Source organism: Biomphalaria glabrata, chromosome 3 (genome assembly GCF_947242115.1).
Source record: "Biomphalaria glabrata chromosome 3, xgBioGlab47.1, whole genome shotgun sequence".
Taxonomy (NCBI): domain Eukaryota; kingdom Metazoa; phylum Mollusca; class Gastropoda; family Planorbidae; genus Biomphalaria; species Biomphalaria glabrata.
Window position 1 is genome coordinate 51,464,346 of NC_074713.1, and position 27,227 is coordinate 51,491,572.

General features: G+C 38.4%; 1 protein-coding gene across 3 annotated transcripts in view; it reads left to right on the plus strand.

Moving 5' to 3' along the window:
• The window catches only part of LOC106055454 (potassium channel subfamily K member 4-like), an 88,181-nt gene that overhangs the window by 33,320 nt on the left and 27,634 nt on the right, over positions 1 to 27,227 (plus strand). The window contains exons 1-3 of one of the 3 annotated variants that reach the window (XM_056022560.1): positions 4,386 to 4,593; positions 21,673 to 21,864; positions 25,031 to 25,237. In XM_056022560.1, coding sequence (XP_055878535.1) covers positions 21,723 to 21,864; positions 25,031 to 25,237 — 349 coding nt within the window. In that variant the 5' untranslated portion in view covers positions 4,386 to 4,593; positions 21,673 to 21,722. Of the gene's footprint in view, positions 1 to 4,385; positions 4,594 to 21,672; positions 21,865 to 25,030; positions 25,238 to 27,227 lie in introns of those variants that run through there. The other 2 variants (XM_013211716.2, XM_013211717.2) reach the window with 2 other exon arrangements.

Here is a 27,227-nt window from a genome sequence, read left to right on the forward strand (position 1 = left end):
CCAGCTATGACCTATATATTTCACCACATTTAGCGCAGGCGTAACCATTATCCGCCGGTGGTCGATTTAGATTTTCTTTTCGCCTTCTAGGTCTGTCCTCGGCGGCGGATTTTCTTTTGGTCTCAAATGTGTATCCCTCGTCCTTCGTGAGTGACCTCCAGCTGTCCTCGTTCTGAAGCTGCCTGCAACCAGGTGCTCTCTTCTATGTCAGTTAAAGCAAGTTGGCGTCTAAGCAAACATCATCATCTGAGTCCTGTAGCGAGGGCAATCGTTAGAGAAGGCCTGTGACATGGCTATTGGTCTAAACTGCCCAAAGGCTGTGACGTCGCAGGCTAGAGTTCAGGCCATCTATAATGGTTAGGTCTCGCCTGAAGTTACCTCATATCCTTGTTGTTGAAAGTCAGCCATTAGCCATTGGGACCTTGCTCTCCTCATATGTAATCGGACGTAATATACATACAAATTCTTTTTTTTTTGTAAAGCAAAGCTTATCTAAGGGGAAGAACTCAGACACTTGCAACTGTATCTCTCAATAATGTAGAATTTATTTGTTTTCAAACAAAATATTTAACTACCAACAATTAATTGACTAATTGGTTACATTTTAAAAAATGGATTCATGTTTTGTCAGGTACAATAAATGGTTTAAAAATTTTTTAACTTGATCCGAAAAATGGATGGGGGAGAAAAAATGTGAAACAATTATATGAGGAGACCAAACCCTACATATTTACTTTATTCAACCATATCTGTCAATTCAGAAGAATTAATTTCCCTTGGTATAAACTAAAAGTAATTAATTACCAGTAGTTAATGACTATTTTTTTTTCATTGTTCCATATCTTGTCTATACTAATGAATATATGTGCAAAGTTTCAACTTGATCCGAGAATGGGTGTGGGAGAAATAACGTGCACACACTTTTTACAAGACAGACAGACAGACAGACAGAGTGAGTTGATGTAAGCTTTGCAATAGCGTAATAAATCCAAATACTCTTTCAATAGTACTGATGATGTAAAGTACTGACTATCTATAGTACTGATGATGTAAAGTACTGACGATCTATAGTACTGATGATGTAAAGTACTGACGATCTATAGTACTGATGATGTAAAGTACTGACGATCTATAGTACTGATGATGATGTATAGTACTGACGATCTATAGTACTGATGATGTATAGTACTGACGATCTATAGTACTGATGATGTAAAGTACTGACGATCTATAGTACTGATGATCTATAGTACTGATGATGATGAATAGTACTGACGATCTATAGTACTGATGATGTATAGTACTGACGATCTATAGTACTGATGATGTATAGTACTGATTATGTATAGTACTGACGATCTATAGTACTGATGATGTATAGTACTGATGATGTATAGTACTGACGATCTATAGTACTGATGATTTATAGTACTGACGATCTATAGTACTGATGATGTAATGTACTGACGATCTATAGTACTGATGATGTAAAGTACTGACGATCTATAGTACTGATGATCTATAGTACTGATGATGATGTATAGTACTGACAATCTATAGTACTGATGATGTATAGTACTGATTATGTATAGTACTGACGATCTATAGTACTGATGATGTATAGTACTGATGATGTATAGTACTGACGATCTATAGTACTGATGACGTAAAGGCCATCTGTTTCTATGGCCGAGGGTGTCATGTAGCATGCGACACGGGGCCAGCACAACGCTCAACCACTTTTACTTTCACCAACCTAAGTATGGTACCCATTAGAGTTGTAAGCACTCAGGGGCTTTCTAAAATTGAAAATCACAGTCTTCACTGAGTTTCGAATCCTGGACATGTCGGATTGTAAGCCTAGCGCTTTACCACTCAGCCACCGCGTATCCCAATATATCCAAAGCTATTTTTTTAAAGATCAGGCTGAAGTAGGCTCCACGAGAGAACCTTTTTTTTTTTGTTTGTTGGCAAACCACATAAGAGAAGGCCGATCCTATCATATTTAATATGGTCAAGAGAGACAACTTCACATTTAAAAATTCTCCACAAATTCCTGTGACTTACAAGATATTTTTAAAATTTATTACGTCAAAGATGCCAAACTTTTCGATGTCTTTAGAATTCCAAGGTTGTCCTCTAATAGGATTGTCCTCTTCATCATCTTCCTACCGCAATTTTATTTTTTCAAGGGCTTCACTCCCGGTTCCTATGAGCTGAACATAGGCGCCCAGTTTCAAAACACATGCATGAGTTGGGTTAGTGGCGCCCAGTTTCAAAACACATGCATGAGTTAGGCTAGTGGCGCCCAGTTTCAAAACACATGCATGAGTTAGGCTAGTGGCGCCCAGTTTCAAAACACATGCATGAGTTAGGCTAGTGGCGCCGTTTTAAAACACATGCATGAGTTAGGCTAGTGGCGCCATTTTAAAACACATGCATGAGTTAGGCTAGTGGCGCCGTTTTAAAACACATGCATGAGTTAGGCTAGTGGCGCCATTTTAAAACACATGCATGAGTTGGGCTAGTGGCGCCGTTTTAAAACACATGCATGAGTTAGGCTAGTGGCGCCATTTTAAAACACATGCATGAGTTAGGCTAGTGGCGCCATTTTAAAACACATGCATGAGTTAGGCTAGTGGCTCCGTTTTAAAACACATGCATGAGCTAGTTTAGTGGCGCCCAGTTTCAAAACACATGCATGAGTTGGGCTAGTGGCGCCCAGTTATAAAACACATGCATGAGTTGGGCTAGTGGCGCCCAGTTTTAAAACACATGCATGAGTTAGGCTAGTGGCGCCCAGTTTCAAAACACATGCATGAGTTGGGCTAGTGGCGCCCAGTTATAAAACACATGCATGAGTTGGGCTAGTGGCGCCCAGTTTTAAAACAAATGCATGAGTTGGGCTAGTGGCGCCCAGTTTTAAAACACATGCATGAGTTAGGCTAGTGGGGCCCAGTTTAAAAACACATGCATGAGTTAGGCTAGTGGCGCCCAGTTTAAAAACACATGCATGAGTTAGGCGAGTGGCGCCCAGTTTCAAAACACATGCATAGGTTAGGCGAGTGGCGCCCAGTTTCAAAACATGCATGAGTTAGGCAAGTGGAGCCCAGTTTCAAAACATGCATGAGTTAGGCAAGTGGCGCCCAGTTTCAAAACACATGCATAGGTTAGGCGAGTGGCGCCCAGTTTCAAAACACATGCATGAGTTAGGCAAGTGGCGCCCAGTTTCAAAACACATGCATAGGTTTGGCGAGTGGCGCCCAGTTTCAAAACACATGCATAGGTTAGGCGAGTGGCGCCCAGTTTCAAAACACATGCATAGGTTAGGCAAGTGGCGCCCAGTTTCAAAACACATGCATAGGTTAGGCGAGTGGCGCCCAGTTTCAAAACACATGCATGAGTTAGGCAAGTGGCGCCCAGTTTCAAAACACATGCATAGGTTAGGCGAGTGGCGCCCAGTTTCAAAACACATGCATAGGTTAGGCGAGTGGCGCCCAGTTTCAAAACACATGCATAGGTTAGGCAAGTGGAGCCCAGTTTCAAAACACATGCATAGGTTAGGCTAGTGGCGCCCAGTTTCAAAACACATGCATAGGTTAGGCTAGTGGCGCCCAGTTTCAAAACATGCATGAGTTAGGCAAGTGGCGCCCAGTTTCAAAACACATGCATGAGTTAGGCTAGTGGCGCCCAGTTTCAAAACATGCATGAGTTAGGCTAGTGGCGCCCAGTTTCAAAACACATGCATGAGTTAGGCTAGTGGCGCCCAGTTTAAAAACACATGCATGAGTTAGGCTAGTGGCGCCCAGTTTCAAAACATGCATGAGTTAGGCTAGTGGCGCCCAGTTTCAAAACATGCATGAGTTAGGCTAGTGGCGCCCAGTTTCAAAACACATGCATAGGTTAGGCTAGTGGCGCCCAGTTTCAAAACATGCATGAGTTAGGCTAGTGGCGCCCAGTTTCAAAACACATGCATGAGTTAGGCTAGTGGCGCCTAGTTTCAAAACACATGCATGAGTTAGGCTAGTGGCGCCCAGTTTCAAAATACATGCATGAGTTAGGCTAGTGGCGCCCAGTTTTAAAACACATGCATGAGTTGGGCTAGTGGCGCCCAGTTTCAAAACACATGCATGAGTTAGGCTAGTGGCGCCCAGTTTCAAAACATGCATAGGTTAGGCTAGTGGCGCCCAGTTCCGCCGTAATTTTATACGATTAAGTCTAGACATTCATCGCACTGAAAGTATTTTGACCTCTGACCTGCTTAGGAAGTAGATCTATCGCACTTTAAAACTGCGGGATAGTGGGAGTCGCCAAGTGTCGTCATCTCAGCCACGCCCTCTCCCTTTTCACATCGTGGGTGTGGGAGTGCCACCTCCTCCTCCTCGTCTCCGCGTGCGTTGATGTGTATATTCAGTGTGTATGTTTGTGTGTGATGTTAAAGCTGTCAACGTGACAATGTTATGTGCCAGCTTTTCATAACATCAACAACCCGAGACGATGTATTAAAACGTTTTTTTTTGTGCACTTCTTGTGGATGCTTGAAGTTGGCATGTGAGGGCGGGGATGAAGATGTTGGATTAACCTGGTTCAAAGGTCAGTAAACATTGGCTCCCTTAAGAGGCTTTAAGTTAGTTAAATGTATTAGGGCTCTTGTCATGTACTATATCAAATCTAAGTTTATATGGAAATAGGCTCAATGGTGTGAAACTAAATAGTTATATGAACTTCTCTTTTGAGTGTGTCACTAAACTTGTGTGTAAGCGAAGTGTGTCTGTGTAACAGGTGTTTTAGATGTGCTGGAATGTGTCATTACAACTTGAGTATCTCATTTTATCTCGGCTTGTAACCTTACCGAGGTAAACATCTGTGTGTAGATCTCTTCAATGTCTAGGCCAGTGCAGTTGAAAACTAAATCAGAAACTGAAACGCATATAAAGAAGAAACGGAAATGAGTGTTAAGAGATATAAAACGTATTTGATAATAACGAAACTTTCTTATCTTATCTTATATAATACAGACGTTACTTCAAAAAAGAAGATGATTACGTCCTACGCGTCATGCATTTAGTCATGTAGAAGGGCAACTATTTCTATTGGCCTCAACAAAATTGATTTTATTTCCGTTAGCATTTATTTTCGTTTCGCTAACGACAACTAAACAGTGGCGTAGCTAGGGATTTTTGGGGCACGGGGGGCTTGACCTCTTTTGGGGCCCCTGCATTTTGACATTCGACATCATGACATGAGATAATGGCGTAATATTTAATGTAAAAACAAACCGGACACTCATTTGGGAGCCCTTCTCAAGTGGTGGCCGGTGGGGGGGGGGTTCAAATTTGGACCTCCCTCGCCCCCAACCTAGCTACGCCCACTGCAACTAGGCTATTAATCTGTAGTTTAATTTCGTATTTCAGTACATCGTTCTTATAAGGCCTATCGCGATAGTGTGCTGAAGTATATAATATAGTAGTGATAGTTACTTATAATACACATTCTTTTATATCATTTCACATTAACTCATTAGCTTGATAAACTGCCTGTAGTGTGAATCTTTCCATACAATGCGTTAACGCTGAGACTTGCAAAGCCAGGGATAGGAAGAACTCTATACTTAACACCTCTGTTACATCATCTTAAGTTACCGTTTCCTTCGCTTGCACATCTCTTATCATTCACCTTCACCTTTCCCTTAGTCTGTTGAGCCGTTGGGGCACCGCACAAGATCTGTCGACCGTCTTTTTCCATTCCTTGTGTTGTTGTTTTTTTTGCCTGGATAGAATTTCATTGAATGAAAGGCATGTTCATTTTGTATGTTGTCTTCCCATTGCTTTCTCTGCAATTTCTTCTTCTTTCCTGTTACTGTTCCCTGAAGGAAGGTCTCTGAGAGCCATGAGGACCTTGAGAAATGGCCATAGAATTTAAGTTTGCGTTTTTAGCCATTTTTTAGTAGGTCATCGTGGACACCTGCACCGAGAGATACGCCTATGATAGGAAACACAAGCTGTAACTTAGGAATCCCAATAAATAGTTAGTACTGACATTTAATATTTAATCTATAAAGGACCCCCCCCCCCCCCCCAATAAAAAAAAAAGGGCACCATATGTCATTAGCGTAGGGCCTTTTCAACTCTAAATCCAGCCCTTTGCTTGACATGTTAATATGAGACTGTCCTAATAAGAAAACATTCTGCACATTACCACGTATTATTCTGAATACAAGGGGAAGAAAACTTCAAAAAAAAACAAACAAAAAATTAAACTGGTTAGACTGCTATGTGGTGTCATTTCAAACATGCACAGGCAACACAAGGAAAAGATAACATTTTGGTTTTATAATCCAGATTTCTTTCCCCTGACTGACTTGTTTGTTTTTAAACTAGGTGGGTTTTTTTTTACGCTTGGGGGTTTGTCTTCTATGGGCCACCACCTCATTTTATCACTACCCAACACAAAGTCAAAATGTTCTGTGTTTGAATGTGGGGAGGTAACTCTATTCTCTGTATAGTCCTGATCACTTTGTGCAACATTAGGCGTCCAAATGTACACCACACTAGTAACTTAGATGAGCGGCTTAAAGTTTTAAACTTCTAAATTTCATTTTATAAGTCAGAAGGTGTCACATTAAGTCCGTAAATTATAAGCGTCAATATACTTGCTGTGACGTGGAAACGAGCTATTAGTCTAAACTGCCCTCATGTTGCAGCGTCGCCGGTTAGTGCTTAGGTCCTCTCTAACGATTGGTCTCGGCCAGGCACCGCAGTTCTGTGCTGCTGCATTCGGCCGCACTTTAGCCTAAGACACTTAACCCTTCCCAATGATCTCGCCGTATAGTTCATACAGACGTTATACATTGCGACCATTGGCTTCAACATTATATTACAGTAAAGTTCCCCTTTCAGACCTTGCGATCTATAGGTCAGATAATGTTAGGTTCATTTGTTTCTGTAAACAACGGTTAACGAGCAGGCTGTCACGTGGCCAGAACAACGACCAACCGCCTTTAATTTCGTCAGTAAAATGGATTAAACATTAAAAAAATACATTTTCACATTGCATAATCGAGACAGATAAAATAAAAAAAAATAGTTAATTTCCTCTTTCAGGCATTGCGATTTAAGGTGCAGATAATGTAACGGTCATCTGTTTCTTTGGCCAACGGTTTGCGAGCAGGATGTCCTATGGCCAGCACAACGACCAACCGACTTTACTTTCCCTAACTAAAGTCAGGTACCCATTGGAGTTGGTGTGGACTCAGGGGCGTCCCTTACCCCTCATCTACCACATCCCCCAATCTAGACCAAGATAAACAAGAATTGGTCCATAGATTCAGATCTAGTTGACTGCGGGGGTGGGGTAGGGGGGTTGGTATGGGGGTCTCTGAAAGAAGTACGCTTATGCTGTTATGGATTGTGTTTGAATATCACTTCCGGGTTGCTGCGGGTAGGCCTATATGTTGATATCATGTATATCAGTGATTCCCAAAGTGGTCTATATAGACCCCCAGGGGTCTACGAAGACTTCTAAGGGGTCTACGAAAGTGAAAAAGTAAATTGGGGGTCTATGAGGTCCATGGGGGTCTACGGTAATATATTTCATTTAAGCAAGTCATGACTTTAAAGCCAAGGCTAGCGAGTCCCTCCTGCCCGAAGCTTACTGGTTTAGGCGCCAGTAACTCACCTTTGCCCCTTCTCATTAGTGAAAACAGTTCGGAAGGCCCAATATTTGAGCCAAACGTGAAAGATGAAGAAATACACGAGAAACTCTTTGTGAAAAACTTTTACAATAATGTTTAAGGCAAATTAATGAATTAATAGTTAATGTTTGAAGGACTACTTCATAGAAAAACAAATTCCTATACGAAATAATATCCGTAGAAACGGATGATGAACACACAAAAAAACAAACATTTCCAATGTGCATGGTGATTCCAGCAATACATATTAATTTATTATTTTAATTGGTTTAAATTTGAATTTTATGTGTAAAAAGATAGATCTCTCTTGAGTAACTTATGATGTAGCTTTACATTTTTTTCACTCTTCGACTCACTGAAGTTAGAAATTAGTTTAAAAAATTAAATTCGTTTGTGAATGTGCAAAAATGCAATAGAAGTTAAGCAGGGGGTCTACGAAAAACCAGAAAACATGGCAAGGGGTCTACAAGACAAGATACTTTGTAGATTACTGATTTATATAGACTTTTTTTTCATTTTTTAAATTGTACAAATGTGAAACACAGTCAAGCTTTTGTACAAGTTACACGAGTTCATGATTGTGTCGTGCTGATACAAGCACAACATGCGCGACTTCCTGTCTCTTGGTGCATGCTGGGTACGTTAGGTCTGAGAATGTCAAGGTTACTTCTGAGTGCATGCACAGAGTTTCAATGTTAACTACATGCATGCATCTCTCTTTCTCTCTCTCGTATCTCTCTCTCTCTCTCTCTATCTATCTATCTATCTATCTATCTATCTATCTGTCAGTCTGTCTGTCTGTCCGTCCGTCCGTCCATCTGTCTGTATGTATGTACGTCTGTCTGTCTGTATGTATGTATATACGTCTGTCTGTCTGTATGTATGTATGTATGTACGTCTGTCTGTCTGTCTGTCTGTATGTATGTATGTATGTATGTGCGTCTGTCTGTCTGTCTGTATGTATGTATGAATGTATGTACGTCTGTCTGTCTGTTTGTCTCTGTCTGTCTCTCAAGTCTCTCTCTTTCTCTTTCCATGCACACTCACTCAATTCCCTCTATGATGTAGTCTCAAAAGAAAATCACAAAACTAGCTTTATGTACAGAGCAGATGTTTGGTTGAAAAACAAAACGTTAATGACTTTGTGGGTTGCCATAGTTTTTGTTCGAACTCTTCTTTTTTTTCTTTTTTTTAAAATTTGTCCCTTCATTTCTCTGCCTCGAGATCTACGCCGCAACGAGCCAGTACTAATAGAAACTGAAATAGACATGGTTTTAAAACTTGGAGACCACTTGTTTCAATTTCCTGTTTGCTTTTACCTAATGCCTCTTTAAGTCTAGCGAGTTTTTGTTTTGTTTTTATTTTGAAAATATTTTATGCTTCCTGTTTATACTCTCTCTCTCTCTCTCTGTTTGCCCCTCTCTCTTCCGCACGATTTGTTGGCATTGATTCCTGTGATTTCTTTGACGATGTTGAAATGAGAGAAGGAAAATGAAAATAAAACTTGTTCTTTTAAAAGCTTTGTATGCAAAGACATACCAACCAATTGTTCTACATTAAAATTTGTGAACACTTACACATACATATCACTGTTAAAGATGTATCACATACTATAAGACATATTCACTAATATTATTCTCACAAAGACTTAAGGTGCCAAATATGCCAGGAATAGTGAACCCATACTGATTTTAGTCTCTTGAATCTTATCAGTTTTAACCAACCACCATGCCCCACCCGTCATCTTTAACTAAATCCGCCACTGCTGATTGAGCGACACTAGAGAATGTTGCTTGAATATCTTATCTGTGATTCCATTGAATTTCAGACTTTTACTTTTATGTGATTTTATAAGTCTTGTTATTCGTAAAACTATTACGAACATTTTGATAAAGTGTTGCGAGTATTTAAGAACAAATAATTCACTCTGTATATTTTTGATACGTGTTTTTTTTTTTTTATGTTTCCATTAGTGAACTCGAATTAACTTAATAGCTACCATAAAGCATGAGAATAAGATAAAATTCGAAACTAAATTATTACTTAATAACTTTCGGTTCGCCAATTTTTTTTTTTTGCTTTCATTGGCGTCATTAATCACGTGACTGCTCTGTATGCGTCAGGTACAAAAGCCGAGTTATATTAATCTGATGCAAAAATCTGATCAATAAAAATATAAATCTACTAACTACTTTTCCAATAATTAGACGAAAGGGGTGATACACTAAATCTGAGAGGGGGGATACAACTAAATCTCACAGCATGTAGAATATGTTAGAATTTAAAAAGAAAGATAAATGAAAATTCCGGATCAAAATATTTTCGATAAGTGAAAGAAAGTCAAGAAACTTGTAATTAATCAATTTGTTTGTAAAATGTTTTCCACGTTTCGGATGTTCCTTCAGAGTTGAAGATAATTTACTTCCAAGTCCAAAACTCCTGCAGGACGACGGGGAATGGGAACGTGCAGGGAATGAACCCGGAACCATCGTCAAGTCCGAACGACAGTCCAGCGCGCATACCGCACGACCAGGCAGTCAATATCTCATTATATCAGCAGTGAACATGCCTTAATTAAATGCTTACTTATAATAAACATAAGCTTTTCAAGGCAAAAAAAAACAACAAAACCCTAGGAATATAACGAGAATATAAAATACTTAAAATACTTAAAATACTGGATAAAACTAAACTACATACCTAGAGCTCTTACTGCTTGTGAGGCTCTGTGCTAACTTATAGCCGGCCCATACAAAATAGTGTTTTTGTTGTACTGCATATCACTAGGCATGTAGCTTAATTTCCTTCCTACCCACGAGGATTTAATTTGCACTTTAGTGCGTCGAGTTACATAACCACAATGTGGATGTGGGTGGGGGGGGGTGTGCTGTCTGGTTTACAACAATGACTCCCAGCCCCCGTCCTCACCCACCCCTTCCCCCAACTCTGTTTACCATACGCCATTTCATATGTTATAAACCCATAACGACATGTTCCACGAGTATAGCATAGCGTCATATGTCGAGACTTAAGTGCATGTTTTTTTTAATGTTTAGCTAATTTCCCAATGCATAATTATTTGCTCTTAAGGGCAGGTTAAACCGACAGCTAAACTGATACACTGGCTCATAAACTGACTCATGTATTAACTCATTAAAAAAAAAAACACTCATAAATTTGCTCCTACTCCGACTACTAAACTTATAAATTGGCTCCTAAACTTACTCATAAATTGGATCATAAACTGACTACTAAACTGGCTCCTATTTGACTCACTAATTTGACTCCTAAACTGGCTCTTAAACTGACCAAGAAATTGGCTCGTAAACTGACTACTAAACTGTCGCATGAACTGGCTCCTATTCGACTCACTTTGACTCCTAAACTGGCTCTTACACTGACCAATGAATTTGCTCTCAAACTGACTAATAAATTGCCTCTTGATCTGACCACTTAACTAATACATTGGCTCCTAAACTGGTCTAGCGCTTGGCTTCCGAACCGCGAGGTCTCGAGTTCCACCTAACTGTAATGGGCACCTGACATTAGATCGAGTTGGAGAAGCTAAAAGCGATTGGTCGTTGTGAGGAACACGTGACACCCTCTTTAACCATTTCCATAGAAACAGAGGAGGACTACATCGTCTGCCCCATGGATCGCGAGGTCTGATGTGGTAATTTTACTTTTTCTACTTTTCGTGTGTCTGTTGAGGGAACGCCACTGTTTGGTCAGACTTTGTGACCTTTTAGTCACCTTTCACCTTTAACCATGTTTTTTTTTTTTTAGAAATAGAGAAACATCAGCCAAGGGGGATAATTGAACAGTAGTTATAGCAAGATGATTGTGTGAACTGTTACGCTTTACCACTGTTGACATGGAAGACCCCCCCCCCCTTTTTTTTCCCACACCTAACATGCGGAAAGGAAAAATAGTTTATGTATGCACCCACCTACAAAACAGTGTTTATGTTTCGCGTTAGAGAAGCGTGCCAAGCTCTCTTCGCGCTATTAAGAACCTCTCACGAGCAGAGATGGATGTTATTTCCATCACTAGCATACTATTCTTAACTCTTATTCCAATAACTGCAACCGTTCTCAATTCAAAAAAAGAAGAATATGTAAAAAAAAAAAAATGCAATTTATATTTTAGAGAGAAATACACTAGTCATATTATGACGTAATAATATTAACGTCGGTAATCTGTAATATATAAGATAAGTTAAGAAGGGTGTTTCAAGGTCACGTCGTCACCGAGATGTACATAGAATCCTAATTCATAAAGCACTGATCGTGAGTATGTGTGTGTGTGTAATACATATGAAAAAACACACATAAAAAAAAAAATAAAAAAAAATGACATTATAGATTGGATGATTTATAGTAATTATCCCCCTTCAGACCTTGCGATCTATAGGGCAGATGATGTTTCAGTGGCCTATGGTTGTTGAGTGTGTCATGTGGCCAGCACAACGACCAACCGCCGTTACATTTTCCCCAACTCAGAGGCGCCCAAAGATCCCGAAATTTAACATCCCAGTCTTCAACAGGATTCGAACCCAGGATCCCGGATCGGAAACCAAGCGCTCTACCACTCAGCCACCGCGCCTGCAGTGATTTATGCTTGTAGTTATTTCTCTGAACTAGTTGACAATTTTTAGCTTCTTATTTCCAGGGCTGCAACATCTTTAGTTTCGAGCCAATAGCTAAACTTCAGAGAGACCTACTAAATTCTAACAATTTCCATAAATTCCACTTTTATTTGTAGGCATGGTCACCTCTTTTGTCTCTAGGAACGGAAAATACTAGATAATTAGAAACCTCTGTCAAAGTAAACCACACCAAACGCAACCCATATTCTGGCCTATAGAAACGCTAATAATAATTATAGGAACGGAAAATACTAGATAATTAGAAACCTCTAATTAATAATAATAGGAAAATACTAGATAATTAGAAACCTCTAATTAATAATAATAGGAAAATACTAGATAATTAGAAACCTCTAATTAATAATAATAGGAAAATACTAGATAATTAGAAACCTCTAATTAATAATAATAGGAAAATACTAGATAATTAGAAACCTCTAATTAATAATAATAGGAAAATACTAGATAATTAGAAACCTCTAATTAATAATAATAGGAAATACTAGATAATTAGAAACCTCTAATTAATAATAATAGGAAAATACTAGATAATTAGAAACCTCTAATTAATAATAATAGGAAAATACTAGATAATTAGGAACCTCTAATTAATAATAATAGGAAAATATTAGATAATTAGGAACCTCTAATTAATAATAATAAGAAAATACTAGATAATTAGGAACCTCTAATTAATAATAATAGGAAAATATTAGATAATTAGGAACCTCTAATTAATAATAATAAGAAAATACTAGATAATTAGGAACCTCTAACTAATAATAATAGGAAAATATTAGATAATTAGAATCCTCTGTCAAAGTAAACTACACACAACACTGCCTGTGTACTGACCTATAGAAACGCTAATAATAATAATAGTACATCCTTTGTACTGACCTATTAATTCATTCTTCTGTGTTCCATTTTTCCCTCAGTGTTCAGACTCCATGACAGACAATGTCATTAACATTTTATGCGCCTTTTTTTGGTGACGTCTGCAACATAATTTATTTCCTATTTCCGCTTGTCTACGAAAGCATTGCGCGCCAGCCAATCGAATGACGAGATATTCCGAATATCAATATGCATTTACAAACAATACAATTATACGCTTTACATAGTGAAAAAATATAACTATGGATTTTCAAATTAGCGACCGCACACAATTATAATGTTTATTGTTTTTCTGTTAGCAGGGTTATGTATCCTGCGTCCAGCCTCCATCTCTTGCTGTACTATTAGAATACTCATCCTTTTTTTCCCCAAGTGCAACGACATTGGAGATGTTTCATTCAAAAGCTAATCAGAGTAGGCTCCAAAAAGTGTGACCTGTGAGGGTTTTAAGTCAAAAAGAAAAGAACCCTAAAGGTTATCATTTTAATACGAGGTTCCAATTTTATTTTGCATTAATAGTTCCACTCTGTTTAGAATCTAGCAGGTTACCTATACATCCAGAAAGTGGTTCAGGGCCCATAGTGGTCCTGCGTACTAAACCTCAAAAATTCTTTCTCCTGGCGTTTACAACGCCTTTTACCATTAGTAAGAAGAGAATATGCCCTAAAAGGATAAAAGTTTAAAGGGATTGGGGCAGGTCGGTTTTAAAGTATTTTCTGACCAACAGAACGCACTATTCATCCTAGTAAAAAAAAAAGTCGCTTGTCAAATTGAGTCTACTTTAGAAGGATGTAGCACTGGCCATTACTATTATACGAGGGCCATTTCATGATTCGAAGTACATATAGCGCACATACGACTGTAATTTAAGATAAGATAATCTTGGTGTTAATCAAGTCCACTAGCCTCGGACTTTTTTACTTTTTTAAAATGTTTGTCACTCAAAACTTTCTTCAACATAACGATGTATAGCAGTCGAAAAAATTTCGACCATTCCGTGTCAACAAAGTCGAGAAGAATCACGTTAGCGGAGACGTTTTGAAATACGACGTTTTGAAAATAAGACGTTTTGAAAATAAGGCGTTTTGAAAATAAGACGTTTTGAAATAAGACGTTTTGAAATAAGACGTTTTGTTTCAATATTGCTGCAGACGCCTCTTGCGAAAAGGGCATACATTTTTTTCAAGGGTCTTATTAGAAATTGAAACAACGTTTATTCTTGACATAAACAATTTTTTTTTAAAACGTTTGCTGAAATGTCATTTTAACCTTCAAAGAGTGATAACTACAATGAGAATACAACCTTTTTTTTTTTCTTATTTAAAAGTTTTATCGGTCTCACCCATCCCCCCCCCCCTCGGGTCAAACAGTTTGAGAAACATAAGAGAAGCGATCTATGACGTGGCCACGAGATATTGGTCTAAACTGCACACAGCGTGTGTATAACAAAAGTAAAATCCCCTTTAAGGCCTTGCGATCTATGAGGCAGATGATGTAAAAGATCTTTTTATATGGCCCACGGTTAACGATGGTGTCACGTGGTCAGCTCAACGACCAACCGCTTGCTTTTCCCCAACTAATGTCAGGTGCCCATTAGTGCTGGGCGGACTCAAAGACGCCCTATATATCCTGAAAGTAAAAATCTCATTCTTAACCAGGATTCAAACCCTGGCCCATCGGTTCGAAAGCCAAGCGCTTTACCACTCAGCACCGCGCCTCGTATGTGTGTATATAGTGTGTTTATGTTTGTTTGTTAAATGTTTGACATGTTTCGGAATGTTCTTCAGAGTTGAAGATTATTTACTTCCTAGTCCAAACCTCCAGGGAATAGCAGCGGTTGGGGTATGAACCCAGGACCGTCGAGAAATCCGAACGACAGTACAGCGCGCATACCGCGCGACCAGGCAGCCATCTTAATGTGTGAATCTAGTGTGTTAATGTGCACATGTGTCAATGCATATTAAACATGTTTCGTATTCTCTAGTTCTCCGTGGCTTTCACTGATTTGGTTAAAATCAGGGGAAGACAATCATATAGTAATTTTTGTCCAAATGAGTTATCCTTTTTTTCTCACCGCTCAAAGATGCACCACACATCATCGAAACATCGCCCGTCATTGGTTAATATTTAATAGCTGGAAACAAACAACAACAACAACAACAAATGGCCTGCCATGATGTCTATTAGCATTCATCTCTCATTTATGCGAACATATAGAGGACACACTGAGTGCTAGAGTTCTCTCCCGTCACAATGAATCATAAATCCCATACGATTTCTGAATTCCATGGGCAGCACCCCCCCATATGTCAATTTTTTTGCGTGGGCCACTGAAAGAGCACGTGATGCATAATACATGGGCGGACACTCAGGCGTCTAAGCAAATGTTACAGAAACAACAGGCTCCTGACAGTGGATGTCGATAAGACAGTGTAGGTGAGGGGTTGGAAAGTCATATATGAAAGCGAACGCGTTGATGTGGGTTCAGTACAGGGGCGGACTGGCTATATGGGCGTTCGGGCAAATGCCCGGTGGGCCGGTATCCAAATGGGCTTGTAGGGTCACCTAAAGGGCGTCATGAACTCCACGATGATACATAGGAAATTGAAAAAAAAAATTATAACATTCTCTTATAAAAGTGGCTCTCTGATTGTCGTGTTTTTTTTTTAAATCGTTAACAGACTCAACATTGTAGGTCCTAAGTAGTCATTATTCTAATTTAATTGAATACATTCTCCGATATAATGTAAAAAACTTACGTCCGTAGACCGTGCTAATCGTAGACTTCATCCTTTCAGGGCCTACACACTAAGTGATACAAAAAAGTAACCTAAGGCCTGTATTTCTTATAAAGATGTAGAGCATTGTAGAGTTATCGATACAATATTAAACTCAACAACTATTTTGATGACATGTAGGCCTATCGTTTGATATACAATTCATGGACCGGAGTGTACAGACATGCCAGGGCCGATTTTGACACCCAGTCCGCCCCTGGTTCAGTACAATTAGTGAAACCAGTACAATTAGTGAAACCAGCACAATTAGTGAAACCAGCACAATTAGTGAAACCAGCACAATCAGTGAAACCAGTACAATTAGTGAAACCTTCCAGTCCGGATTTAAAAGGCGGTTGCTTCAATGATGTCAAGGTGGTAACAGGGGAGAGGATTGAAATGGTAAAGATTGCGGTATCATTTCAATTTACTCAATGAATGTGCAGATGTCTATCGCGCACACACTGTGCCAAACAAATGACTGCTACCCACACACTGTCCCTCACAAATGACTGTCGTTCACACACTGCCCCTCACAAATGTCTGTCACACACTGCCCCTCACAAATGTCTGTCCATCTCAAACAGTCTTTCAATCACACACTCTGTGTCCCTCTTTAAACATTTGGGACCCATCGCTTCGAAAGTTCTGCACATGCTTCTGTCAATAGGTTAAACTTTCTGTTCAAATGTTTTTATGTTTCTAGGTTTTTATGTATTCCTATGTTTTTACTATGTAACTTGATGTTCCTTCAATAAGAAAAGGAAGATAAATTTTAATCAACATTTTTTTCCCTCACTCTCTATGTACTTTTATGCGTGTTATTTCTATTTGTATTACACTTCAATTTAGTTAAAATTCTCTACATTATTATATAGGTACTCAAGCTCATGCATATTAGTTAAAGAAAATATAAATATAAAGCGAGATTCAACTACAGTTAAGGATTATCTTCGGTACACCAAACAATCTTCTCCAGTCAACTTACAAGCACGTGACGTCATTGGCACTCTTTGTTGATAGTCGTTGGTTTGTAGCACCAAACAGCTAGTGCAGCTAAAAAGATGTAGGCGTATTATATGAACCATGTTTTTAATAACTTATTTACACTTTTTAAAGCCAAACTTTGATGCGAATTGGGGTATTGAATGAAAGTGATGTTATAAAGTAGAAGCCGGAGAAATATTAGCATTGGCTTTTATCTTATCTTATATAATTCAGACGTTACTTCAAAAAAGAAGATGATTACGTCCTACGCGTCATGCATTTAGTCATGCATATTAATCAGTGACTTAAATATATATATATATATATATATATATATATATATATAATTTCATTTTGTAGGTCTGACATATATAACTCATTTGAGTGTCACGAAATGTTTTTAATAGCATGCCTTTCATTTTAAATACGACAAACTGTGATTATTGGGTTTGTTTATAAACCTAAAGCAAGCTGTACATCCTACTCTCTTTTTTTTAAAATTGCCTTTTTGAGTTAAAGGCGTCAAATACATTTAAGTTTCGTTTGGCTTATTTTGGCTTGTAAGATCCTAATTTGTTATACTAGATAATTTTGTTTTATTCAGTAGAAGAGATTACATTGCTAACAAACACATAAGACAAAAATGTAAGTTGACAGTCTACACAACAATAAAGGTTAACATCTTTCAGAAACTGTCCAAACTTGACGGTCACGTGTGTGGTGGAATAAGTCCGCCGATTGGTCCGTTTGCACTTTCCGATGGGGATGATGGCCTGCGACTCCTAGGGGTAAAGTCTTAGAGCTACAACGTGGTAAATATTTTGTTGGTATTATATAGGCACATAGACAGGTACAAGCAAAACGCAAAGTTTAATGATTTTGTGGAAGAACAAATATTTTATAAAGGATAATTAAGAAGAAATACAATCGATGAGTATGGGAGGGGATGTACAAGGTGATTTATAACAAATTATAAGACAATATCATCACTGGGATGTTGCTCATAGAACTCGAGTATGGTTTGCTTATTCGGCTGTCTCTCACTTATCTGTATCCAAGATTCTCCTTCGGGGTGGGGTGAGATGAGGCTCCGTTGTGCTGGCAGCCAGTTGCTGGTGCCCTGTGGGTAGGTAGGCACTAATGTGATGAGGGTGAGGATGCCACGCGGTGGGCTTACTCCTGTGGTAGGTGCAGACCGGTCCTGGGACTTCAGCCTGGAATGCCTTCAGTTCTGGTCGAGGGTGATGAGTGACTCACCCTCAACGGGAATGTGTGGAGAGCTGCTGGGGTCTACCTTCAGGCAACTAAGATACATGCCAACAACATTTTACTAGGTCTACTAATAGTTGCTGTACAAATAATATAATAATAATATTACGAATTCACACGTAAATGTACAAAGCAGTGGCATTAATGAGGAGGGAAATAGGGGGACCAGATTACAGGGTTGTAGCCCCCTGTGACCTTTTTGGCCCATAGGTAAACAATTCCACGGTCGCTCGTGACTATAGGACCGTGACAAGAAGAAGGGAAAAAGGGGGGGGGGTAGAAAAAGGCACATAACTAATGCAGGCCGACAGGCCGAAAATAGTGGGGTAGACACGCGAGACTGATTCTCGGGCCTAAGGCTGCATGGTAACAGCACAGTATGTGCATAGCAAAAACAAGCATAATTATAAGTATATATATGTGCACATATACAGGTACATATGCACAGGTAAGGAAACAATCTAGACGTGAGTAGGTCCAGATGAATATGGATATGAGTGAATAACAAATGCATAAATAGACAATATGATTAACTAAATTGTAGGGTGGATGTCCCCCGTGGGGAGTACAATCAACATTGACGAGTAAATGAGCAACACATATTCATAGTTAATGATTTTGTTGCTGCGTTTACCAGCTGACAGATCAGCCTGAAGTCCTAATGATCTGATGTTTTTATGTCCAACACTTAAAGATGGGCTAATTAACAATGTTCCTGGACATCACGTTGCGGACCTCCACAGGAGGACAGACCGGTACGATTTCCAGACGTTAGCTTATCGTCTACCCAAGACTGAGACCAAACAGCAATGCAGTGAGTTCATGAGGAGTTTAGAGGACTATATATACTCTAAGATTGATTAGTCTTTACAAATTGTCTGATCTGGCGATAATTTTTTCCCCAATGAAGTCCCGGGACAACTAATCTCCACCGGTTGACACCGAGAGGTCCTGGAGTTTTGTTAGAATCACCACAGACTGAAAAGATGAAATATAGTATCTGTGACCAATTTTTAAATAAATAGTCCCCAGTACAAATAAGGCGCCACGAGCCTCTCCAACATTGATTATAAATCTCTCTCACACACACACACAAACGAATTTCATGGTATCACAACAACATATCAACAAATGTATTTAAAAAAATTTTGTTCAGAAATTGTTCATAGTTCTTGCGTTCAGTTGCTTGTCCTATTTTCACGCTCTAGACACGTGAAAGTCCGCATACATCCCACATGGGCTTACATCTCACATGGGCTTACATCTCACATGGGCTTACATCTCACATGGGCTTACATCTCACATGGGTTTACATCTCACATGGGCTTACATCTCACATGGGCTGACATCTCACATGGGTTTACATCTCACATGGGCTTACATCCCACATGGGCTTACATCTCACATGGGCTTACATCCCACATGGGCTTACATCTCACATGGGCTTACATCTCACATGGGCTTACATCTCACATGGGTTTACATCTCACATGGGCTTACATCTCACATGGGTTTACATCTCACATGGGTTTACATCTCACATGGGCTTACATCCCACATGGGCTTACATCTCACATGGGCTTACATCTCACATGGTCTTACATCTCACATGGGCTTACATCTCACATGGGCTTACATCTCACATGGGCTTAAATCTCACATGGGCTTAAATCTCACACGAAATGCATGATCTTCGGAGTTTGAAGGTCAATGTCTTTATTTTATAGTAAAGTCCAACATTTCTGGGGCACATACACACAGAGAAGATTTTATGGATGGTGTGTTGTCAGTACTCAGTCATTCTCAAACTGTGGGGGAGGCTTGTGTATACAGGCTCTGTTATCTTGAATATACCCGCTGGAGTTCATCAATTATAGCGTAATAGTCGCAGCTATAGGAGCATTAGCGAGTGGTCAAAACAAGATCAATTGTCCATGTTCATTACAAGATCGAAGATCCAAAATAATTCCTAGTTAATGATTTTGTTGGTACGTTTACCAGCTGACAGATCACATATTCTAATTAAAATTATTTTAGAGTCTATATCTAGAATTTGTAGATCTAGTTTAGACTAAAATAGACTAGATTAAGATGTAGAATTTCAATTTCTAAACCTAAAGTGTAAAAAAAAAGTGTAGATTTTCATTTCCAAACGTTTTGATCAATATTGTAATGTTTTAATATACTAAAACTAATCTACTATTTTTTTATTTAATTTAAATTTAAATTTACGGCAAATGAATCTTTGAAACATTATTACTTTTGACCATCGGATGGCTGCCTGGTCGTGCGGTTTTCGCGCTAGACATTCGTTCAGATTTATGGATGGTCCAGGGTTCAAACCCTGCCCGCTCCCATCCCCCGTCGTCCTGCGGGAGGTTTGGACTAGGAAGTAATTATCTTCAACTCTGAAGGAACATCCGAAACATGTAAAACATTTTACATCAAAATTAAATCACTTCTTCAATATTATTTGCGAATATGCAGATCCGACAGGGATCCGACTTCGACGGGGGCCGCCTCTGAGTTTGTGTAACACAAACTCTCTTTGTAATCTCTTCTTGTTTTGATTTGGAAAATATTAAAATCCACTCTTACGTTGTAATGTGATTTAACAATAATGGTTGAACAAACTTAAATACCAAAATAATGGACAAAAATATGTCTTGTTCTATACGTGACAAATAAGGTAGACACAAACACTCGTTTTAAAATATAGATATGTACAATAAATATCAACAATATGGTGTAACATTAGGAATTAACCACTGTTAAAATATCCAGATTCGGTTATTTTTTTGTCCGGAACCTTTTTTTTTCAAAGCTTATATCAACTCACTCTGTCTGTCTGGTAAAAAATTTGAACACATTATTTATCCCACACCCTTTCTCGGATCAAGCTGAAACTTTGCAGAATTATTTATTGTACCTAACAAAACATGAATCAGTTTTAATTATATATTAAACTAAACGGTTAATTATTGGTAATTAATTATTTTGTCCAATACCGAAAAAAAGGAAACAACTTCCACTTTATTGAGAGGTATGGTTCTGTAGAGTTCCTCTTAGATAACCTTTTTTTTCCCCAAAATATTTTAAAAAATAAATATTCATATATTTTAAAAAAATATATTTTGGAGATTTCTTATTACATACTGCACATCGCAACGCTCACATAATATATGTCGTTTAAAAAAAATATGTCAATAACCTCCTCCCCCACCCCTCCCTTTTCCTTTTTTTTAAAATTGCACCTTAAATAAAACTAAGACAATGTCTACGCTCCTTTTGGCGCGTAAATTGTAGCACAAATTCATTCATTTACGCTCGAATGCACCCATCCAGTCAAAATGGTTTCAAAATGTCATTACCTAATGTGTTCCGTTGTTTCTCCCTTTCAGACGACATCCTGCCAAGAGCAACGCAGACGTGAGAGCAAAGGGCAGTAATCATGAAGAGAACAGCGTATCTAGTGATGGTGGCCATCACCTTGGGTTATCTTATCCTTGGTGCGGTGGTCTTCCACTTCATGGAGAAGGAACACGAGAAGAACACCAAGCATAAGTTCGCATTGGAACATGAGATATTTCTACGTGAGTTGCCTCCCTTGATACTCCGTGATTACCTGGTTGCAGAAATAATTACTTCCCTTGCATGTTTTTTTTTTATTCCCGGTAATGATTTCATCATACATGATTATTTCACGACTTCGTGAGCTTGAGGTGGTTGAACCGTTGTATTCAGAGTTTATTGAGTTAAAGGTCTCTGCATTTCTTTCAAAGACTTGAAGACCAGTTATATTAAAAGAAATAATTGTTATATTAATACGGTAAAATTCAATTTCATTAACGCATTTAAAAGTTCACAGACTATATATTTGAGATTAACTGAGTACTGGCAACACACCATCCATAAAAAACTCTATGGGTGTATGTGTCCCAGGACTTTGCAAGTAAATAAAGAAATTGACCTCCGAAGATCATGCATTTCGTGTGAGATGTATGGGGACTTTCACATGTCTTGAGCGGGAAAATAGGACCAGCAAATAAAGGCAATAACTATGAACAATTTCTTAACAAGGTTGTTACATTTGTTGTTGTTGTTTTTTTTTTGCAATGTAATCTTTTGGAAAGTGAATTAAAAAAAATATTCATTAAAAAAAAAACAAAAAAAAAAACCCTCTGTTACAATCCTTTCATTCTGTTTGCTAAAATCCCCCCCCCACCTTTTCCCCCCATTCTGACCCCTTCATCTCAATTCTTTCTCTTTCTATTCACTCCCTCACTTTCTCTCGCTCCTTCCTCACTATCCACTCTTTATACCCGTCTCTCCCTCCCTTACTAACTCCCTCCCTCACTATTTCTCACTCTCACTCACTTCTTCTCCCTCCCTATCTCAAATTCCCACTCCTTTCCCTCACTCCTTAATTACGTCTCTTCTCTCCCCCCCCCCCCATCTTTTTATAAGCGTCGTTTTCTATCAGGTTTGTTTTCACATGGGGTGGTCACGTAACTTGAGCGCAGCTTAACTCATGTGAGGACCTAGGATCGAATACATGAAACTACGCAGCTATTATCACCGCTATGAACGCACAGATCCAAAGATATTAGAAAGATCATAAATTCAATGCTTACTTTTGTACTTGTTATCATTGTGCTATGAGTGACCTTGACATCCTCTTTCCAGGCTAAGGTCAAGCAGTATACATTTCCTCTGAGCGCAAAGATTTCCAGAGCAGCCGAATTTCGATTGGACGGTTCGGGTCAGACATTTGCCCTTGACTCGTATGTACAAACCTGAACACACGACGCGAGGCCGCGGGGAGTTTCGATCCAGAGACGAATATTGTCTCTCAAGCTCTGACTTGAAATAATCTTGTGGATGATCTCAAAGGGCCGGTCTTAGATACTGTGAGGACTAGTGGCCCCCCAAATGAAATAGAAAAAAAAAAATAAACAGCGTAAAAATAAAATTACGAAATTTATTTAAAACCTAATTTACTTCAACAAAATTGGGTTTAAGTAAAATTGTCCCAAGTCCTGTGCCAGGCCTCATTTCGAGAAGACCCCTAGACGGCTGCCAGGTTGCCAATGCCTAAGTCCGGCTCTGATGGCTGCTAAAGTCGGTCACTGTCAAAGGGACATGAGCACGTTTTTAATGGAGTCTTGCAGTGAACGCCAGGCACGTCTACGCTTTGAATTACACCTGCTGATGTATTTCCTGTTTACTCTAGTTACCTGCGATTGAATTACACCTGCATATCACCTGATGTACATGTAATCCCTTTTGCAACTACCTGTATTCAATTCACATCTGAATATCACCTGACGCAATACTTTGGTTAACTATTTAACAGTAGTGACCTATTCTCAGTCATCTACTTATGTTAAATAGTACTCGTGCATCACCCAATATTTGCATGTAATGAAAACTGATGCCTTTCTATTCACGTATAGTGAATATCGTCTATATGAACTGATATATTACCTTGTCATTTATTGACATATAGTAAATCACACCTATATATCATATGATGTATTATGTCAATCAACATATAAATCAACTGATGTATTCTGTCTATTGACAAATTAAATCACACCTATGATGTATTGGTTTGATGTATTATACCCATCAAAATATATCAACTGATGTATTCTGTCTATCGACATAGTAAATTACACCTATATATCAACTGATGTATTATGCATATCAACATAGTAAATTACACCTATATATCAACTGATGTATTATGTATATCAACATAGTAAATCACACCTATATATCAACTGATGTAGTATGTATATCAACATAGTAAATCACACCTATATATCAACTGATGTAGTATGTATATCAACATAGTAAATCACACCTATATATCAACTGATGTAGTATGTATATTAACATAGTAAATCACACCTATATATCAACTGATGTAGTATGTAAATCAACATAGTAAATCACACCTATATATAAACTGATGTAGTATGTATATCAACATAGTAAATCACACCATATATCAACTGATGTATTATGTATATCAACATAGTAAATCACACCTCCATATCAACTGAAGTATTATGTATATCAACATAGTAAATCACACCTATATATCAACTGATGTAGTATGTATATCAACATAGTAAATCACACCTATATATCAACTGATGTAGTATGTATATCAACATAGTAAATCACACCTATATATCAACTGATGTAGTATGTAAATCAACATAGTAAATCACACCTATATATAAACTGATGTAGTATGTATATCAACATAGTAAATCAAACCATATATCAACTGATGTATTATGTATATCAACATAGTAAATCACACCTCCATATCAACTGAAGTATTATGTATATCAACATAGTAAATCACACCTATATATCAACTGATGTATTATGTATATCAACATAGTAAATCACACCTATATATCAACTGATGTAGTATGTATATCAACATAGTAAATCACACCTATATATCAACTGATGTAGTATGTAAATCAACATAGTAAATCACAACTATATATAAACTGATGTAGTATGTATATCAACATAGTAAATCACACCTATATATCAACTGATGTATTCTATATATCAACATAGTAAATCACACCTATATATCAACTGATGTATTCTATATATCAACATAGTAAATCACACCTCTATATCAACTGAAGTATTATGTCTATGAACTTGTAGTAAGTCAGGCCTGTGTTTCATCTGATATTCAATTTCCTGTCTATCAACTTCTAGTGAATCACAGCTGCATTTCACCTGATGCCTTAAGGAAGTATGTCCAGCAAGTCCTTGAGACCAGTGGGGAGGGCGTGTCCATCTATCAAATCATTGACATGAATGTGACTGCCAACTCATCCATAGTAGATGACCTGGACGCTACCGGAACCAGATGGGATATCCCTTCAGCCATTCTATTTTGCATCACGCTCATCAGCACTATAGGTAGGTGATGGTTCACTTATAAACAAAAACTTTTTTTTATTTTGCATCATATTGTTATAACCCTATTCCCGGCGCAAAAGGGTTAACTGTGTGTGATCAGCTGACATATGTGACACAGGCCAGTAATACAGTTTAGCGTGCTATATTGAAAGGCAAGGGACAGTACTGGCATGAACTTTGCACGTGAATAGCGCCCGTGTTATGGTCATCTGATCATAAGCCTGCGCAGACCAGAGACACAGTGTGTAGGAAAGTGGCAGTTCAAGACCGGAGACCGGGACTGTTAGTCAGCCATGAAGTCGGTCCTGGTCGAGTCCTCAAGTGAAACGTACGAGTCCAGGAAGAGACAGTAGAGTTTATGAGTTTAGTACTGAGATATACAGTCTAACGTTGTAGCAGTTGATTGTGTTGCCAATTGTGTCATATTGGCTGTTTTATTTGACCCTTATTTAAGTACCAGATTACTGTGGAGCTCTTGTTGTCAAGTTCTTGATGTGTTGTGTTGTGCTTAGCAGTGTTACAGAAGGCCTGAGTAGGAGAGAGATCGTAACAATATTAATCAGCACTAGGTTGGACCTTGGGGCACCACACAAGATCTGTAAACCATCTTTCTACATGCCTCTCTGTCTTGCGCATTGGGTAGAATTTCATTCACTGACAGGCCTGCCCATTCTTCGATATTGTCTTCCCATCGTTTTCAATGTCTTCCCCTTCTTCTTCCTGGTACTGTTCCTTGAAGGAAGGTCTTTAGGAGCCCCGAGGACCTTGTGATGTGACAATAGAAAAGGTGATGCGTCACTTAAAAAACGAAAACTGTATTTATTTTGCATCACATACATAGCTTATATCAACTCACTCTGTCTGTCTTTCTGTCTGTCAGTCTGGTAAAAATTTTGAGCGTTATATCTCCCACCTCCTTTCTCGAATCAAGTTGAAACTTTCCAGAAATATTTATTGCACATAAGAAAACATGAATCAATTTTAAAAAATCAACCAATTAGTGAATTAATTATTGTAATTTATTTCTTTGTTTGATATTGAAAAGGGAACTATAGCTATAAATATGGAATATTTCCCCCCACTTATTTAATAGTATTTTTATATTTAGCTTGTTCTTTTTAACTCATTTATAGAACTACTATATGTGTTTTGAAAAATACAACCAAAGATTTTGCGGCCATAGGAATAATATCTTAGTAGTAAAATATAGTTATTTTTTGGGCTTTAAATATAGTTGATGTATTTTTGCATACTATTTACCAATGTTATAAAAAGTTCATACAATTAATTTTAAATAAATAATAACTTTAGGATAGGCATCTAATCTGTATACATAATTCTGTACGTTGCCCTACCATGCGGACACCACGCACGCACGCCGACTCTCTAACCCTCGATGAAAAAGTCATGGAAAGATAACTCTTTTATTTCTGCAAGTAGAACTATAGTTACCCTACGTAACTTGGGGCAACAGAGAGCGCGGCTTAGAAAAAAAAGAGGTGTGGGGGGGGGGGGAGAACAAAAAATCTGTCTGTATATATAATTCTCTACGTCGCCCAACCATGCGGGACACTACGCACGTACGCCGACTCCCTAACCCTTCTCCGGCGCCTTCCTCGATCTCCAGACATGCGAACAGTTGTTTGCTCAAACCCACCCCATTTCGGACAACTGTGTCTTTCAGGAAGTGTTCACCCGTCACTAAATAGCGGCGTATGCTACGCCGCGGGTGGGCTAGTATACAAAAAAAAAAATCAAATAATGTAATAATAATAACAGTCCCTAGAGAAAGCCACTAATTTACTAGTCTCTTCCAGATAGACAGGTTAACTCATCCTTGAAATAAAAAAAGTGTTTTCCCAATGATTTCAACTACGGGAGAATTTTGAAGGAAAGAGGAAAGAATACTACGTAAAATATGAGTGTTAATATAATATAAAAACAAATATAACAATTAAAATAGCTCGTATCATCATCATCATCAAACTCC